This window comes from Clarias gariepinus, chromosome 27 (assembly GCF_024256425.1).
Source record: "Clarias gariepinus isolate MV-2021 ecotype Netherlands chromosome 27, CGAR_prim_01v2, whole genome shotgun sequence".
In the NCBI taxonomy this organism is placed as follows: Eukaryota; Metazoa; Chordata; class Actinopteri; order Siluriformes; family Clariidae; genus Clarias; species Clarias gariepinus.
The window spans coordinates 14,787,870-14,808,571 of record NC_071126.1 but is presented as its reverse complement, the minus strand read 5'-3'; the positions used below and the strand labels follow the sequence as shown (position 1 = coordinate 14,808,571).

The window sequence follows — 20,702 nt, the reverse complement described above, 5'->3', positions numbered from 1 at the left end:
ATACTAAACAAGCTTTTCGTCTATTACAACACTTCAAACTGTTTGTAACTTTTAATACTTTTATTTATTAATGTTTCGATACGGAGGGAAAAAACAGAATCCGGTAACTCGAGTTTATTGTAAGTGCGCATGCGTAGACGACATCCTCTTTATTTTGCTTGTCGGAAAATGTAGTTTTACTGTCAATCAAGGCGGCGAGAAAAAAACAGGCGGACTCATAATCCCAGAGGCGTTTGGTTTTGTGTCGTTCTGTACCGTAATATTCACGTTGGTCGAGAGAGAGAGAGAGAGAGAGAGAGAGAGCTCTAATGGGATACGCATGAACGGGATGGAAAAGTTTCTGGCTGAGAAGTTGGAAAACGTGAGTGCATAGGCAAAGTGCAAAAGTAAAAACTTGTAAAGGCAACGCTGCAGAAGAGCGTGTAGAGCATAGCGCGTGTTGGTGATACGAGTTTTATTTCTTTGCCTCACTTCTGGGAAATGTAAAGATATAAAAGTGGCCTAAGGTTGAATTTTGCATCTCAAGGAAGGAAAGGAAACCCGCCCTTTGGAGAAAGGTAACGGAGAACTTTTTCTTGTTTTTTCCCCCCTTGCTCTTTATTATAAGAGGCTCATAAGAGCCTCCTGTGCGCGCTTATAATGAAACTTGATGTTTCATTAAAGCACATAACATCATTAATAGGTCCGATTGCTTGTCCAGATGTGCATTAATATCGGATGTTGTTTGTAAATACATATATGACCGCGGGCTGGTATCAGGATGGCTTGATTAGTTTGGGTAACGACCTAATACATACCGGGCTGCATGCATAATACTGTAAATCTCAATTTCGATTATTTGTGTTATTTGAATGAATATTCTCTGTAATTGTAATTATACCAGTGCCTATGTTGAGTGATGTTTACAGTGCTTAGACTAATTCTCCAGCACGCGCGCGCACACACGCGCACGCCCTTGTACTGTAGCAGTTTTCTCTTTCATCATTGTAACATTGTATCTCTTGTTTTCGCAGTGATCCTTGATGTTGTCGGAGCTCGCGCGCTGTATTTCCTTTCTCCCTTCCTCTGTGCGTGTTTATTTATTTGTATTAAATCAAAGACCAAAGTTGATGTAAACAACAACAACAACAACAAGTGGAAATGAGAGCTGATCAGGTCTAAAGGCAGGATCTGGGACATGCTGGAGTTTTCTCGAGGTGACAGCTAAGCCGAAAGAGTGCAAATGTCCTCGTGCGGCAGCTCGTCCCCTCCGTCCTTCCCAAGACCGTTTCCCGTCCCCGCGCATCCTGCCGCCCCGCTCGCGCCCTCGCTGTCCGCGAGCCCCCCCGCCACGCTCTGCGGCCGCCTGTCTAACGGCAGCGCGAGCGCCCCGAGCCCGACCCACTCCCGCGAGTCGTTTCACGGCGTGTCGTTTCTGCTGCAGATCGGTCTCACCCGGGAAACCGTGAATCTCGACCCCTCCGATGTGTCCCTGTCGGCGGTCAAAGAGCTCGTGTGCTCCATCGTGGACCAGAAGGTAAAGAAAGTGGTTTATTTGACACTTCTGTACAAATAAAATAAAGGTTTTGTCTGTACATTGCAACAGAACTCGCTCTTTTAATTATATCTTTACGTTTCATACATTGGAGGACCTGAAACCTGAAATAAAAAAAAAAGTCTGTCTGTATGTCTGTATGTCTGTCCTGCCAGATTTTGTCACAGCATCAGGCAAAACTAGCTGGACAGAATGTAATGAAACCTTTGCAATACTTAAGTATCTGTCTGAAGGTAAACATGCGCCATAAGCGAAATTAAAATGTTGAGTAGAAGTGAAGTTATGAGCACTTACTGTATGTCCCAGATTATGTCACAGCAACATGCAAAACTTGCTGGACAGACTTAAATGAAACTTTTGCAGTACTTAGATATCAGCCTGAAGTTTTAACCTGCTCCATAAGTGAAATCAAAATGTTGAGCAAAAGCAATGTTATGTACAAGTTAGGTGCCAGATTCGATATTCTACTTTCAAATAAATAACTAATAAACTTTTTGCTAAATGTAAACAAACACCTGCACCAATAGATACTAATAAGAAATGCTGACCTAAATATTTTTACGGGGATGAGTTTATATTTTCTCCACAAAAAATAACAGCACTGAAGTCATATTAGGACAAAATGCAATTTTTAACTGATCCACTTTTTTGATTTCTCATCGGTGATTCACTCTCCGATTAACGAACAGGGAGTTCATTTGGCTTACCACAAAAAAAGTACAACTTAGCGTAAACAAGGCGTAAACATACACCTTTCTATATCCTCCCTTTCCTATTGGTTGTAAGATAAAATGACGGCAGATTCAAAGTCTTGCTTGTGAATTTTGTACTATTTCTTATTATTTAGTCACTGGGTCAGTGGAAAGCAATACAATTTAATGTTGTCACACTAAGCCAAATTCTGGGAAATAACAATAAAAGAATCATCTTTGTTGCACACAGACATGTATTCAACCTGAAATAACAATATCACTGATGAAATTTAAGCTGATCAGGTTATTTTCAGCTTTAACCTTTTAACTATTTCTACAAACTCTTTTCCTGTCAATGACAGGTACCACAGCTAATATTATATATACATTACAGCAAAGTGAATTGCCCACTGCAAATGTCCCAGTTTGGGTCAGTCATGATACAGCGTCTCAACAGGGGCAGCTTGACCACTTGAACCGCCGACTTTGCAATCAGCAACCCAGAGACTTAACTACTGAGCAGTCACTGCTCTCACACAAGTCTTCTGGTGTTAGATTACACAACACCCACAGGGTTACACAAACACCTCCACTGTTATAACCCAGGGTGTCGCATTACAGCCATTCACATGGCAGAATATCCAAATATTGTGATTTATAACTGGGGATGAATTCATTCCAAGCATAGAGAAGAGAAGCTGAGGAAATATAACTTCACAACCTTTTTTTTATTGGTAGAAATACAGAATTTTTGAGAAACATTGTTTAAATTACATAATAACATAAGCCATGCTAGATGGAATTGAAAACAGCTTAGAAGTATGTACAGCTACTCTGAAGTCATTTTAATAGGTCGTCAGAGACCATTTATGCATACGCAGAAATATCACGTGCTCAAAAATGTATAGCAAGTAACTGGTGTTGCAAAGCTTGTTGTGTCATAGTTATATCTATGTATTATTTTGGGTGTGACAGATGGTTACTACGGTTTAACAATAACTCTGACTTAAAAAAAATAATTTTAGAGAGGAATTTAGCGTACACCTTTTATGTCAATACTTAAAAAAAAAAATTATGCGCAAGCTCTGAAAACTAAACATGGTGGTAGAGGTAAGTGTGCACAACTGCAGTGTTCAAACTGATTTAACAGATTTAAAAACTATCTGAGAAAAATACTTTTATTTATTTGTTTATTTGTGTTAATTGTATTTATTTATTGATTTATTTTTAAAGCAGGTATAGGTGTTATAAATATTAATAGAAAGCATGAATCAGACTCGTTTAGATGGTCACAGCAAAGCCACATACAGTACACATGTACATACTGTACGTAATAAAGTCAGAGTTGCATTAGAGGAAACAAAGCATTTTTGTGTTGTGCTACATCAATGCCAGATCTCCCCTACAGCAATAAAAAAAGACACAGTTTTCCATTTAGATCAAACCAAATCCTTCAAACACATTTCTGTTGTCCACATTTCTGTTTTTCTAGGCTTACACTGAAGTTTAAGAAGTCATGTGCAAAAATTTGTCACGCTCAAGCTTTTATTCACTTGCCACAGGATACAGCTTACTCCACTGAGGGTACTCAGGATACAAAAAAACCTGTATATTTAGGATTTATACTCGATCTTTCAATCAGTACCGCTAAGCCTATAATCTCTCATTCCCAATTTTTAAATTGCTTTTAAGTGCCACACAACATTGACACACAACAACCAAAAACACTGAAGTGTATAGACAACACATCCTAGACCTTAAGGAGTTCATTGTCTTGAAAAATGCATTTAAAGTAAATGCATCAAGGATTATAAGAAGAGAGTAGCAAAAGTGAGTCAGAAAGTGCAAATTTAGCAGAAAAGTGTGCAAAAGTTAAAAGGGTGCATACAGACTGAAACCTGATACTAATTGAATAGACATGTAACTGTAATGACTGTACTTTAATGCTATCAGAATTTAACTGTATGAAAAGCAAAGTTTATAAATTAAAAAACATGAATTTATTACTTGATTATCAGTCTTGCTGCTTGTGATCGAGTAGTAAAACCAACATGGTAAATATAATGTTGGTGATATTATTTCATTTATTTAGTTCCAAAGGCATGCAAATATTATAGCACTCTATCTTACTAAAATCTTTTTCATTCCTGATACTGTATCCAGTTCCCAGTTAATGTGTGTGCCTGTGTGTGTGTACGTAAGGAAGCACATCTTTACCTATTTTGGTATATGTCATAAGGAAACTGAACTGTCAACTGGTTAAATGATATAAAGTAATGCATTTAATTAATGTTTGGTGATAAATCATAATAAACATTCTAGTTATGTATAATGTATTATGGTTTCCATCGACTGGGGTGGTTATGAACTGTGATATTAATATAGTTATATATACTTTATATACTCGTGAAAACAATATGAAAAGATTCTCATTTTTGGCCACCCAAGGTAATTTATAGTGTAAAACATTTCTTATATACATATTTTCATTATATTAGTGTTATATGGAGCACTAAACCACAGGTTGTGAAAAAAGTTGCTATGCCTATATTTCAGTTACTTATAATATAGCCTTTATGTTAATTATAAGTCAACTTACTTATAATTCCATATTATTGGACTCTTTTTTGACCTGATGTCTTATTGTCCTTATGTTGAGATACAGTTAAAGTTACGTAGAAGTTAAAACACACCTTAAATACAGCCAAATACATGTAAACTCAGTTTTTCACAATTCCTGACGTTTATCCCGAGTAAACGTTCCATGTCCTATGGCAGTTTGGATCACTACTTTATTTTAAAAATATGAAATGTCAGAATAACAGTACCGAAAAAGATTTATTACATTTTTATTATACAGCTTTCATCACAATTCTATTGGGTCAGAAGTTTACGTACATTTAGTATTTGGCAATATTGATATTAAATTGTATGTTTTGGGTAGCCTTCCATTAGCTTGTTGCAATAAGTTGCTGGAAAGTTAGCCGATTCCTCCTGACAGAACTGGTATCTGTCTGAACTGAGTCAGTGGACAGAACTGCTTTTTTCAGTTCCGCCCACAAATTTTCTATTAAATAGAGATCGGGGCCACTCCAATACCTTAACTTCCTTTAAGTTCCTTAAGCCCTTTTGACCCCTAAATATGCTTTGGGTCATTGTTCATTTGGAAGACCAAGCTTTAACTTCCTGCCTGATGTCTTAAGATGTTGCTTCAGTATATCCACATAATCCTCCTTCCTCAAGATGCCATCTGTTTTGTGAAGTGCACCAGCCCCTGGAGCTTAATACCCCTAAACATGATGTTACCACTGTCATGCTTTACCACCTTTACCTTTACCTCTACCTAGACAACAATTGTCCTTATGGCCAGGCCATTCAATTTTTGTTTCATCAGACCAGAGGACATTTATTTGTCCTCATGTGTGCTGTAAACTGTAGTCTGCCTTTTTTTTATTGTGGTTTTGGAGCAGTGACTTCTTTCTTGTTGAGCAGGTTTTCAGGTCACATTGATATAGTTCTCATTTTGCTGTAGACATAAATACAGTACTTTTGTGCTCGTTTATTCCAGTTTGTTCATAAGGTCTTTTGCTCATGTTCTGGGATTAAGTTGTACTTTTTGTACCAAAGTATACATCTCTTTCCTAAGTAGCATAATGGCCTTGTGGTCCCATGCTGTTTATACTTGAGTAGTATTATTTGTGCAGATAAAAGTGGTACCTTCAGGCATTTGGAAATTGTTCCCAAGGATGACTTGTGGAGGTCCATTTTTTTCTGATGCCTTTTTTTTTCTTTTAATTTTCCCATGTTCCCAAAAAAAGTGTCATTGAGTCTAAAGACAGCCCTTAAAAACATGCTAAGATACACCCCTAATTGACTCAAATGATGTTTACTAGCCTATCAGAAGCTTTTAAACCATGACATAATCTTCTTAAATTTAAAAGTGTATATAAACTTCTGACCCACAGAAATTGTAATATACTGTACAGTAGTGAGCTATAAGTGAAATAATCTATCTGTAAAGAATTGTTGGAAAAATGATGTCATGCACAAAGTAGATCAGAAATCATACTTATCTTTGTGGAGTGAATAAAAAAATAGGTTTTAATGAATTCAGTTTAAATGTAGATGAACTGCTGACTTTACCCTATTATCTTACATTGCCAATGTATTATCTTGTTGTGTCCAGAGTTATCTGATTTAATCAAACTCTTGTGAATTCCATTAATTGACTAAACGAGGCAGTGTTCCATTCAGATACAATTCACACTTTATAAACAATTTATGTAAACAATTTATGTAAAATCTAAAAATTTCGTTAAAATGTACCTCAATGTATCGCCCATGTTTTGCAGAAGCACCGCTGCATATGGGTGGCTGGTTTTTAATAACGATACCTACTAGATTGGAGTGTGGTGGCAGGAAAACAGATTAGCACAGATGAGATTTCACATTGAAAAAAGGACATCATAAGTTTCACAGTATTTAATGCTTATTAGATATTTGTATTAGTTTTTGAGACTGAAAAGTTGCTAGACTAGCTGCTTGAGACAAATCAAACAGGAAACTTTAATACAATGGAATTTTATTGAAATATTGAAGATTGAATTGCATTGAATCGACTCGATTGATTGACAGATAAAATTTCAATACATTATTTGGTATCATAATAGATCATATACTCAAGGATAATAAAAACTAGCTAGCTAGTGTTACCCTAATACATGACAGTAAGACCTAGCTATTATGTAATATATTAATGTATATACTGTACAATACTGTTTGCGGTGTTCAATACTGGACAAAATGGCATAGTTTCAGTTTAGTGACATTTATATTAAAATATTTTGCATTTGCACTTTCCGTTTTCATCAGCAATGGCTTTGCTAAACAGCTCTCCGTAGCGACAAGACAGGAAAGCATGGAGACTATTGAAATGATGTCATCTATGGACTAGCACATGACCTGCATCCTGTGTTGTTGTGACTGAAAGCATGCTTCTGAGTGAAGTCCTTCTGACGTTTGTCTTAGTAGGTGACATTTTTAAATAGACAAGTCTTTTCATTTACAGATAACCAACCATTAAAGCAAAGGTCCTTAATGAAAATATAGTCATAGGGTCAAATCTTAGAGAGACCAGAGAGACACTACTTGGTCCACTATTGTTAAGCAATATGGTTACTTACAGTAAAATCCATTCTTGGTGTAATGTTATGATGTAGACATGCTTCAGCTGGTTAGCATTCCCATCCCAGTGCATGTGAGACAGTTTGTGTGTGTGTGTGTGAGTGTGTGTGTTAAGGGAGGGGACAGCCCCTCAGGTCGACAGGAAGTCGAAGAGGGGGGGGAGTTCCCCTCCCCTGCTGCTGGCCATTCTTTCCCGTCGGGTATCTGAATGTGTGTGCGGAGGAGGTGGAGTAGAAGATCGTGTGTACAAAGGAGGACGAGGAGGCGACGATTTGTTTGCAACTTGTGCTCGCTTGGTGTGAGAAATCACATGGCCTGCTTAATCAGCTGCATGCTCCAGGAGTGAAAGAAAATATCATATGACACAACTTGTTTCAAATGAACACACTAGAATACAAATAAACATGGTGGTTATGTTTCAAGTTAATACAATGACCCGAAAACTATGATCAGTGCATTTAGGGTGTGGCTGTTCATACATTACCATTGCATGAGTTTAGTTTAAAATGATGTCCACATCTTAAGTTTTAGGGATAACAGAGTTAAAAGAAAAAAACTCCATGGTTTGTCCTCTCTTATCATGTTAAGCATGTACAGGATGAAGGTGAGACAAAATTATCCACCCTCTGTTCATATTAAACCTGCTGTTGACCGTGTTGTCTTATTAGCGATTTCCCTTTCCGTTCCTGTGCAGATGTGAATGTGTTACATCAGTTCATTTGTAACTGCAATGTGAGCAAAAATTGATGCCCCACTTGAGATTTGCACTAAAGAAGAGCAGCGTGCAGTCATTTTTTTTTTTTGTGGTCTGAGGAGGGTGTGTATCTGGTGTCGTTATTTATCAAAGACTTTGTGTGCAGTATGGAGAAAGTGTTTTGTAAGTGTGTATGAATGGTTAGAGAAGATTAAGGAAGAAAGTGTTTGCCATCGAGAAGGAGCCGGGCGCTTGTCTATGTCCACGTCCACAGCTGATGACAGCGTTGCATTCTCCTTATAGACTTTCTACAGTTTGGTCCCCTGAAAGCAGACTGATGGGTATGACGATTCACTTCTGATGAGGAACTGAAGACGGATAAGCTTGCTGACAGATGAACAAAGTGTATTGAAAGGCAATGAGATTATATCGAAAAATTATGTATTTGTCTTTTGAATCACTTTGGTTAAAAAAAAAAAAACACAAATCAAATAATAAATACTCAATAATAATATTCTGACCGCACATTTTACTTGCTGCACAAAGCAACACTTGACTGTTTTTTTAGTGTTCTTTTTAACAATTTGTACAAATACAGTGTGTTTCAGATACAGATACTGTTCAAGGTGTGTGTGATGACTTTGACACGCAGTTCAGATAACTGCAACATGCACGCATCCTTTAGAAGTTTGCTTTACTGCAAAACTAGGGAAGCAGACTTTCGCCACCATACATATCATGGCTGATTAACTACATTTAAGGTAGAAGGAATGTTTATTCAAATGCATTTCATTTTTGGCCGACTATCAATTTAACATTATATCTCTTATAATGCAAAGATCGAGGATTGTCAATGAACAAGAGTTCATTAATGATCATGGATGTGCTTATGGATCTGTCCTTAAACATTGTGGCACCAACACTAGTCTCAGTAAAAGCACATGCCAAATAACTAATGGATTTATAATTCCTGGGATGTGAGGAATCTGCTTCCCGACATGCTTCTACATCATTCACTGGCGATGCAAGAATGCTGAGATTTCAGTGTTTACTTTAAACGGGTTTCCGAATCCTAATTTGTCTTGGTTTAGCGAGTGTGTGAGGCCCTGTTTCCATCAGTGCAGTGCTAAGAGCAAACAGTAACCAAGCAGAACTTCTTTCAGACTGCCAAGAATACTGTCCACTTGATGAGTAGTACAGTACTTCATTCTCAGTGACATCAAATATTCTAAGAAATGTAAACATAATCGTTTTGAACTGTTAGAACAATTCCTTCCGGCATAGGTAGCCAGGATATTATGTGATCCTAAACATGAAAGAAAGCAACTAGCTCCTCAAAGACACTGAATTTGCTGAAAAACCTGTGAAATATATTCCTATTTAAGCACAATTGTACGATAGACAGAAGTTTGTGTCACCATAATCAGCGCTGAAAGTCCATCCACCAGCAAGCTTGTAGCCGGAGCTGCATTTACGTTGACAGCAGTTCTTTAGATTTCAGTCTCATCTGTATTTAGTTAGATGTGAAATGAGCAGCCAATCAGTGTGACTTCCTCATCCAGACACCCAGTGTATCACAGTCAGAAGAAAAGATGTGTACCGATAAGGAATGGAAGCAAAATCATCTTATGCAACTCCCACATGTGGCAGACATATGCACAAAAAATATATTTATTCCATCAAAAGACAACAGGTCAGATCAAGTGTTTACATGCCTAATATTTACCTACTGAACAGATAATCAGAGGGTTACAGCTTTACTTTCATTCTAATTGAAATTTCATGGGCCAGGTCGAGTCAGATTGTTCTGATTGAGGTGTTACCATGATGCATTTTTATTCCTATTGGGCTGTTTTTTCGCTTATTTGTGCAATATTAGAAAGTGTGTGTTCCATGTAAACACATTAATGTTGTAGTTTTAACCAAATGCTGTGTCTTAATATTATATACATATATTAGATTTCTGTATTAACTGTGCAATATTTACCCTCTATTTACTCTTGGGTCATATTTAATGTGCAATAAGGTTTTCAAAAAGTTTAGTATGCAATACGGTTTTAGAACTCTTTTATTTTTTATATATTTTTTTTTTTTCTTTATTTATTACTCTTTCCAAGCATATTATAATAAGCAATTTCGCTCTGGGATTAATAAAGTTTTTTGAATATTAAGTTATAAAATAATTGAATTTAAAAGTAGAGAAGGTAGATTTGACATTCCTTATAATGTGTGATGCCATTCTGATTTTTCACTCCCTAGTTTTGTTTCACCTCTGGTTGATTTTCCAGTTGTGTTCCTTTGATTTCTCTTTGTCTCTTTGTGCTCTCATTCATTGTTACTGTATATTACTGAACTTTATTTCCATTCATATTTATTCCAGCTTACCAACTCATACATGTGTTAATTTCCACACAATCGATTTGCCTTTAGGCTTTCCAATGTTTTCCAGCTGTGCTTTGACCTATTTGTTGAATTGATCTGATTAATATTTGATTGCCCCTATTAAAGCTTATGCTGAGTTTATGCACTTCTGTCTTGCCTTTTAATGTACATAACAATTTCCCTTCTTTTAGTAGTCTTCCTAAACACAAAATCTACTGTTATAGGAAAATCATCAGCTATGGGCTGTTGTCATGTGGCATATGTAACATTCAGCTGGTTACCAAAGAAGCAAAAAACGCGAAACCTAAAATCTGTCCTGTGTCGGAAATCTTGAAGGAACTGCTCTACTGTGACTTTTACAAAGTGCGCTGACAGAGGAGACGCCTTTCAAAAATGCTAAAAACAATTCCCTTCACAGAACACTTTAACATAACCTACAGTACTGAGACACAAATGTTCTCATATGTAGACACTTATATTTCACTGATAATATGGATAACAGAGCAATACGATATTAAAACGGGATTTATTGGAAAAGATAGGGAAAACTAACCTAATCGCAAAGCTGGAGAAAAATTATTCTTCCTCTTCTTCTTGTTCTGAGATTTTTCCGGCAGATTAAACACTTCAAATCAGGCAGAAAAATTTTTTGTACATGTCAAAAACGCTATATTCTGATCAAATGCTTGAGCATGTAAACACGCGTCTTATCAGATCAGCGTCCATTTAAACAATTGAGTTGAAATCTTTATTCAATTGAATTATTATAGAATGTATTCGTTATATTCAGAAATATTGTACCATGTAAAAGCTAGCTACTAGCTACATATACAGTATATCCTTGTATGGTGCTCATCTGACTCTTAGGTATGATCCTTTAGCCATATTCTTTTCTGTTTAAAGAAAAGTTTTTTTATGCAGTGTGGGCAGTGTTAGATCAAACAGTTCAGGCTGAAGGTTACTGATCAGAAGGTTGGGGGTTTCAACAGTGGCAGCCTGGCAGTGTTTATGGTTTTACGCCCCAGTACTGCCAAGCTGCTGGAGACAACATACCTGTACTAAACCCTGTAACAAAGCTGTTACTATAGAAACGATAATGTATTCGAGCAAGCATATCAATAAATAAACAGTGCTGGAGTTGCTGTTATAGATATATATATATACCTTTGAAAATTCAACAGCGCAGCACTATTAGCACGGTTATATATAGAACATATATGAGTTTTTAAATTTGTGTGGGTCGCGATAAGGAAGGATGGGTAAGTCACTGTGCCTAAAAACAAACTATTTAATAAGCAAAATTATGATCTTAAGGCAGAACAAAATGGAATTTCCCTCACAATAAATACGTGAATCTGATTTTGGCTTAGCCCTCCTGCCGAGCAGTCATGCTTAAACTAAATGCTAAACATCAAGCATTGTGTGTGTGTGAGTGAGCTCATTGTGCACCGTTCAGGGTCATTACTTGTTTAATGCATAAACCACTCTCTGCTGGAGAGTTTAAATTCCATTAAGTCCAACAGGAAGTGTGTGTTCACAGCTAAGTTAGGTTGTTCGATACGTTGTTAATCGTTATTGCAATATCAGAGCTTACTATATTACCACAGCCACAAATTTAGCGTGCTGCAGATTTTTTTTTCTCACCCGATAAGCTGTGTTGATAAATTGTATTTTTCGTCCTTTAAATAAAACCTCTATTTTGGTCAGATGATTGTATTACATGATTGTCTTTTATACTTTACACTTGTTCAATGGAATCCAAAGTCGTGTTGCGCTGTAGGTAAACACACGTCTCGGAAAAGGTCACTGCCGCATGTGCCGCACTCATTAAACTGGTGTAGAGAAACAGAAGGTGCTATCAGGAGTTTGGTTTTCATAAGTCACTTCATAAATCACAGATGTTTTACAGTTTCTTCATGCAAACACTAAAATTCCTCTCAACCTTTTAAATATTTACTGCTCCAGTGTAATCTAATGAGTCTGTAATACCTGCGGTGTTCAAGTCAAACCAGAATAACAGAATACAGTTATGAGAGTAATGCCATTATTTTTTTATATAATTCCACACTACATTAATGCACTTATCCCAGTGTTTCACTAGTGCTTGGATACAATCAAGATACCATGCTTGCTTTGCAGAAATGAGGCCTTCCAGGAACACCTTTAATGCGCAACCATGAGTACCAACCCTGTGTTCTTGATGTTTCGGGGGATGACGAGGCAATAGCTCCTAGCCAAATTCCTGTAATGTGCAAGTGGTGTTTGTGAATGACTGTGTATTGGTTCTCACACTCAGATGCATATCATCCTCAGAAGCTGATTTTCAAGAATCACGCACGTGTTCCACTTGCTGAATGTTCACTGTGAACAACTGCATTGGGCTTTGGGCCACCTTGGCTGCGAACATCATTCACATCATGGTTTACTGCGGATAAAAGTCTTATCACCATATTGTACTTTTTTTTGTTTTTTTGTAAATGTTCAAAATCAGTTACTCCTTCAGTCATGGGAAATTTCATCATAAGTCCTGGTTTGACTTGCACTCCCTTCGTAATGTCACCAAATCACATTTGTAGGGACGCATGTTCTTTTATCACTCAACCCATAGAATGTGAAAATGCCATATACCCACCGTATTGTTTTCTTATTGCTGATGTTTACACCCGTCACAAATTTGTTCACTTATTTATTTGCAGAAGGACTGACATAACTCCGGAGATCACTGCACTTTTTGACCAAAAACCAGAAATATTACATGTACACAAGTTCTTAGACTCTATCTGTGCGTTTCAGATTGCATATGTTCTTGTGGTGCTCGGCATATTTGGGTTTTAGATTTTCTCCCATTTCTCTCTGCAGAACCTCTCAGGCTCCATCATGGTTTATTTGGGTGATTTGCTGTATTTTCAGGTCTATATAGAGATGTTCTATTAGATGTAAGACTTTGGCTGGGACTTTGGCTTGTGGCTGGGACACTCTGAGACACTCAGTGAAATTTTCTGACTCAGTTTCAAGCCACTCTCTTGTTGCCATGTCCCTAAGTCTGAAGTACTGAACATGTTTTCTATAAGGATGTGTCTTTACTTTGACCCATCCAGACTCAGACCATCTACATAGATGATTGTTGTCCTTCAGTCTTTTGGGATAAAGAATTCAACATTTGTTTCATTAGAACTTGAAAACCTTTTTTCTCATGACCTGTGAGTTATACTGTAATGTAAAATGAGTAGTTGTTTTTGTTTGGCCCTTGTATCATATAATGTAGGTATAATTGGTTATGAGCGTGGTACTCCAGCTTTCTCACCCATTCACATTCATACACTATGTATACTGCACTTGTGAGAAAACTGGAATACTCAAAGAAAACCTACCAAGCATGGAGAGACGATGAAAGCTGCGCATATGCAGACTGGAGGCGTTATTCAAACCCCCAACCCTGGAAGTGTGGGCTAACTGGGCTAACCACTAAGCCACCGTCCCGCCTACCAGTAGATCATAACACCCACATCAAGTATTTTCATTGAATATTAGAGAGGGCTGATGGACAATATGTACGTAAATGTTGTCTTATAAAATGCCTCAAATGGACAAATGAAAACTTCATACTTTTCTAAGTCTACTATGCTTAGCTCATTTAAAAAAAATAATTAAAAACAGTTAACCGGGTTATGAGAGTCCAGTAGCCGATAAGCTTGGTGTATTTTACACAGTTTGATTTATACCATTGAATCACCTCTGCTTGATCAATTTCACCAAGAATTGAGCTCTGACCTGTATGTGATATTTCTGTATGACAAGCTCTATAAGCTTTTTGGTTTGCTCTATTTAAGACTAGCGTAAGTACATGTTCTTGATGGGAAAAGAGTTGGTAGAAATAGTAAAAGGGTTAAAGCAAAAAATAAGCTGATCAGCTTTGATGTAATCAGTGATATTAGTATATCATTTTAACTGTTCATAACGTTGCTTTTACTCAACATTTTCATTTCATTTATGGCACAGGTTTAACTTAAAGCAAATACCAAATACTGCCAAAGTTACATTAAAATCTAACCTGCCAGTTTTGCGTGATGCTGTGACAAAATCTGGCTGTACAAATATACATACATACGTACATACATACACAGAGACAGACAGACAGAAATTTAGTTTCGGTTTTAGGTCCTCCTATGTATGAAACGTGAAGATATCACTGGAAGAGCGAGTTCTGACCAATATACAAACAAAACCTTTTTTTTAAATATATAAATAGATGGATAGCACATTGTAATCAAAACTTTTCATGATTTTTGGAAGTTCGTTTTGTGGATATAGACTATGTGGAGACTTAAGAAGTTTGAGGTGGTGCCTGTAAGGATGGGAGAAAGACGGTAGACTGCCGGGCCGTCTTCTTCAGCCTGTGTATTATGAACTGACTGTCTGGACTTTGTGTTTTTTCTTGCTTTGGGTTTTAGTTAAAGTTTGTCCTGTGGGGGCCACCACCTTTATAATCATCACTGTTGACTAGAGAGAAGTTGTTTAACTCGGGTTAATTTAATGAGTCAACACATCCGGAGATCACTGCACCTGCACGCAGCCATGCAGTACTGAAACTAACATCACTGTTAAACAGCAACTAGATGTACTATTAGTGTCATTGTTAAGTAAGTTATATTACTTGTGGAATTAAGAAACTATTTTAAGCTTGCAAAAGCCTATAGTCGAACACATCTTTCTACCAAATAAAATTACGTTTGCATTGGTGTTTGGTGTTCCATTGGGAACCAATTGGTAGTTGCCACCAAACCAACCAAAACCAATATGAATCACATTTATACCTGGTCAAAAAAAGAGAATATCAAAGTCACTAGAGCACGAACGTAATCCTGTCCTTTTGAGTAAACTAAAAACCTAGGGGTTCAATACGAAAAAAAGCAGCAGAATGACAGTGAATGGAAGGACATTGTGTGGGGGGCGGGGGGGGGGGGGGGGGGGGGCAAGTAAATATCATGCTTCAGTGTATTTTAAACCCTGCAACACACTCAGACAAAATGTAAATCTAAAAGATGAGAGATAAAAAATTTTGAGGTGGAGCATCATGTTCAAGCGGCTACATCGTAGGCCTTTATTGGTCAACAAGGGAGCATTTATTTTATTATGGATGGAGGCGACTGACTGACCTAAGGTAAATGAGGAAGCTATTTGTATGAAACAAGCACAACTGCGTAACCTCAAAGATACTGTATTTTAGTCTTAAGATGTCACAGGCGTGAATCATAGGGAGTGGGTACACAGGGTTTCCAGTATTCATGAGAACTAGTAAAGTTATATACATCAATGGTTACATGTTTCCATGATTGAAAATTTGATGTAAATGCTGTGGGTGCAGGAATGATCGTTTGTTCTAATGTTTGTTAAAATGTAAAGGAATTGTTTAACTAACATTTTAAACTTAACCCATCTTCAAAGACATGCTTGGTGCAGGGCATTAGTAAAAAAGTGATTGAAATTGATTGAATATTACATCTCAGACCAAATATTAGGAAAGCAGGAACTTATCTGTTCTGAAGACGTGTAAAATATACAGATTTTTACTAAGAGTTAGGACTTCTTCTATAAATGTTAACTCAACAGTCTTATTATAGAAAAGTTCAAAACTTTCCACGATATGTTTGTTCTTTGTGAAATAACAGCATAGCTTGCTTTTGTTGTGCATCTGCCATAAAGCGAGTTGTCACTATAGAGACTATAACATATTCAAACAAGAGCAGTAATATAAACCTGTGCTTTGTCTTTTAGCCAAAATGACTGTCAAAACTGCTGTTATAGAAAATTAACCAACACCTTCTGGGAGAAATTAGAGTCAAAGACATGACAGAACAGTGGCATAAATATTTATTATGTAATCCTATCTTAAAATTTAATTTCCAAACACCATTTGCAAAGCCATTTATTTAGAAATTCAATTGCACAGTTAAATTACGAGGTACAGGAAGATATGAAAATATACGGCACAGAAGTGCCAGTGTAGATTTCCTGTGAAACTAATTTTAGAAAGACTAAACCTATAGTCAAGAGCCATAGCTGGTGTCATTTAGCATGCACATTATTCTGCTGTTAGTAGGGCTGCACGGTTTGATTAGAAAATCACTTTGCAATTATTTGGACAGATTGCAATTTAAACTGTTATGTAACTATTTAATGATCTCATCAAGAGGATGTTTGCCAATATTTATTTGTCATCTCACGTATAATCAAAAGTAGTACTGACAAACTTTAAATAAATTCTTGACTATGCATATATTACCTGTAATAAGTTGCAGCCTTTTTTTTTGCAATTTAATAATTGCACAGGTCCATATTGTCATTTCGATTTTTATGTGGTGAATTGTGGAGCAGAAGTTGTTAGGGACATTTTAAAGCCAGAATAAAGACACCTTTTAGGGGACATTTTATGGCTGCCTATTTTGTCTAGATTAAAAAGGCAATCCCATAATCCTGTTCATTAAACATGATGAAAAGGTCACCGTAAGGCAATCATCATAAATGCTAACTCGTACCCAGAGGAAACACAGACGTGTTAAAGGAACATGAATGAACAATAGAGTTGCATCAGAACTATTTTGCATTTTGTCTATATCTGATAAATGATAGAGATATGTAGATTTGTTCATCTTTCCATAGATAAGCAGTTCTGTTCATCAAAGCGAAGCAATTATTCTTCCCAGTTGTGGTTCCGATTGTCGGTTCCTCAGACAGTATGACATTTGTTCTTCTGAATAGCCACGAGGCATGGAAACAGCTCCAGGAAACACCCTTTACCTGGCTGTGTTGCACGGTTTTCCTCTTCTCAGCATACTGTATGAAACATTTAAATAAACACAGGCTTGTGCAAATATCAGACGCAGGTTGTGCGTCTGATATCTCCACCTGACATCATCAGGTCGAGGATGAGCGTGAGTTGATCTTATTGTGTTCAGCAAGGTGGAAGTAAAGCCTAATGGTTTCAGTTATTAGGAACTGTACATGATAAGATATTTATTTGAGTCATGATGTTACGTAGAAATACCACATTTTTCTTTCTTGACATGAGCTTTAAAATGAGCACATTTTAACTGATGCCACCTTAAATTTTCCATGCTGAAACTGAACACTATAGAAAGAAGTGCATAACCACCAACACGCCACGCACATAACTATTGTTTTAAAAAAAAGTCTAAAATGATAAAAAATAAAATTACATTATACTGTAGATAGATAAATAGATCGATAGATAGATAGACAGATAGGTTTCTTAGATAGAGTACTATGTAAGTTCACAACATACAAGCAACAGTCAGGTGGGTTTTTGAAAAACTGCACATTAAAGTGTATTAACAATGCGAAATAAAAAAAAAAATACATAAAAAGCTAATTGTATTAGAAAACTCACTCACTCACTCATCTTCTATACCGCTTTATCCTGTATTCAGGGTCGCGGGGACCTAAAGCCTATCCCAGGAGGCTTAGGGCACGAGACAGGGTACACCCTAGACAGGGTGCCAATTCATCGCAGAGCACACACAAACACACACACATTCACACTCTCTTTTACACACTACGGGCAATTTGGGATCATCAATTAGCCTAATCTTCATATCTTTGGACTGTGGGAGGAAACCTGAGGACCCAGAGGAAACCCACCAAGCACGGGGAGAACATGCAAACTCCAGGCACACAGAGGCGGGAATCGAGTCTGACCAGGAATCACCAGCCGGACTCTGGAGGTGCAAGGCGACAGTGCTAACCACTACACCATACCGCCTTTTAGAAAACTTGTTCATCCCAAATATATATTAAAACAATTCTATTTGTTAACAAAAAAAAAGTCTAACAAAAAATTGACAGGTTGTAAGTAATTAAAGCATCCCTGAACAACAATGAAAATCTATAAGGTGTTATTGCAGCATGTTCCAAATTCCCTATTCTTTTTTCTTTAAAAAATGTTTTCTGCTAACAAACTATATATAATATACATAATATAAAACACATATGACTGTCACATCTTACTGTTAAGACTGTTATCTAATGTTGTTTCTAGTGGAATTCACTGGAGTGAGCTGTTTTGATGGAAATTTATCCGAGAGGTATCGAGATTTTCATGTATCTGCACATTTAGTTTTGTGTGGTTTTGGTTCACTAGCTCTTTCTAGCCCAGGAGTTAATATTAACTTGAGTTAATGAGAGAATAATTGTTAAGTGCATGACTCACAGTCAATTGCAAGGCTGAGTAGCTGTGCAGGAAGTAAATCTGGAATAGTGGCTCATGAGCTGCAGCATGCAGTGGATTAGAGTTTTTTACAGTTCGGGCATTGGACTGTAAGGCCATTTGCGGGTGTCATGATTGAACAATTTATTTAAATGCACTGGTAATTACTGAAGTGGAAAAGCTATGAAAGATATGATGCTGAAATATTGTAGAACATGATATATTTTTATTACATTTTAAAAGTGGAAACCAAATTGCCAAATTTTGAATTTCAATATTTTATTTGGCTAACAATTTGCAGTATGGTAATTTTGCAAGACATTGGGCAGCAGCAGCCTGCATCCTCCAATCAGTTTAGTGATCCCGAGGGTAAACAAGTGATACTCTATAGTGTACTTTGTTGCTATTGTATATTACAAAATTTTATCATAAAATAAGTTGTGTCTTAGTTAATTTTGCCCAACTTTAAGCTAATGTAAGCATTCTGGCCACCTTTAAATTATGCATAAGCTTGCTGTTTTATAAGTTTATCTAAACAGTAGTAAATGTAATGTATTTTGGACTATTTTGGAGTATTTAAAATTTTCCAGGGGCATAATCCCATCATAAGTCGAGGAGCATTTGTGCATACAAATCAACTGTAAGGTTTAGGGTGCTTTCACACCTACAGCATTTGGTGCGCACCAAACGTTTTTGGTCCCTTGGTTCGGTTCCTTTGCGTTGATGTCAATTCAATCTTGGTACTTTGGTGCGCACCAAATCAATTGATCCGAGACCTGCCTGAAGGGGTGGTCTCTGAGCGCTTTACCCGCTCTACTGGTACGGTTCGTCTGGTGTGAAAGCAACCAAACCAAATCTGACGAAATGGTATAGTTTAATGTACTTTGGGTATAAGAGATACGGGGTTGTGGGTAAAATTCTTTTCCCTTCCTGTTGACTCCATTAAATTTTTCAAGCTATCGACCCGCGTTGAAATCAAACCACGGAGAAACGTGAAATGCGTCGGCGAGATGAATAAACCAGGAAGCTGGTTTGGAGTCGCAGTACAATGTAGTGCTCGATGATCAGTGCCATGAGCGCAAAGCAAAGCTGTTCCTCCATGATTATTAAAAGCGGCACGATTTTCTGAAAATTGTCTGTTTCCGGTGCTGATGGGCTTCACGGTCTATTTTGTTTTGTTTTGACCTCTGCATATGTAAAAGCAAACCGTACCCACATCTGTTTACTACATTGTAACATTTTTCTGACTGGTGCGGACTAAAGCAATGTGAAAAAAAAGCAGGTGTGAAAGCACCCTTATACAGTTGAAAATTTAAATTACATATTCAAAACTGCAAAAAAGTGAAATTGAAGTTTGTTTTTTATTCTCAATTTAGGTTTTACCTAACATTAAAGTGACCTAGGTTTTGGGGTTCCCCTTTTGCTACTTGGGCAGATCGGACAGTCTAGGCTTGGCTTCACAAGACCTCAGTCTCTGCAGTATATGTTTTGGGTGCTTTGAGTTGCAAGGTGGGCCTTCTGTGGATCAGACTTGTTTGGGTGCAAACCGCAGGTACTCGATCAGATTGAAATCTGGAAGCTGAGTATAATAAAAAAAAGAAAGAAGTATTTTGGATTTCTAAGGAAATTAACTACTGTATTGCAGGGACAATGTTAGCAATCCTATATAGCTCAGCAGTGGTAAAGTGGTAAAATCATCGAGCGATCAACTGCTCATCTGTATTCTGCTTCGATTGTAAGTCGCTAGGCATCGTCTAAATGTGGTAAATATCTATTTTTATATTGTGGTATATACTGCGTGTCATAGAAATGTGTTCAAGCATTGTGATGCAACGTTTTGGGTCAAATCACTCACCTCAGTTCAAAATGCAGAAAAACAGGCAACAAAAAAACTATTTTACGGGCAGTAGAGCAACAGCTAATTATTACCCTCTAAAGTATTTTGTGATGTGATGTAAAATACATTATGAACCATATCGATAAAGTGTGCAA

General features: G+C 37.0%; 1 protein-coding gene across 2 annotated transcripts in view; it reads left to right on the top strand.

Annotated features, from left to right (window-relative positions):
- The first annotated feature begins 220 nt into the window (after positions 1–220).
- The window catches only part of LOC128514999 (serine/threonine-protein kinase D3-like), a 57,421-nt gene continuing 36,939 nt past the window's right edge, over positions 221–20,702 (top strand). For both annotated transcript variants that reach the window (XM_053488962.1, XM_053488961.1), the window contains exons 1-2: positions 221–557; positions 1,014–1,516. In XM_053488962.1, the coding sequence (XP_053344937.1) occupies positions 1,223–1,516 (294 nt within the window). In that variant the 5' untranslated portion in view covers positions 221–557; positions 1,014–1,222. The remainder of the gene's footprint in view (positions 558–1,013; positions 1,517–20,702) is intronic.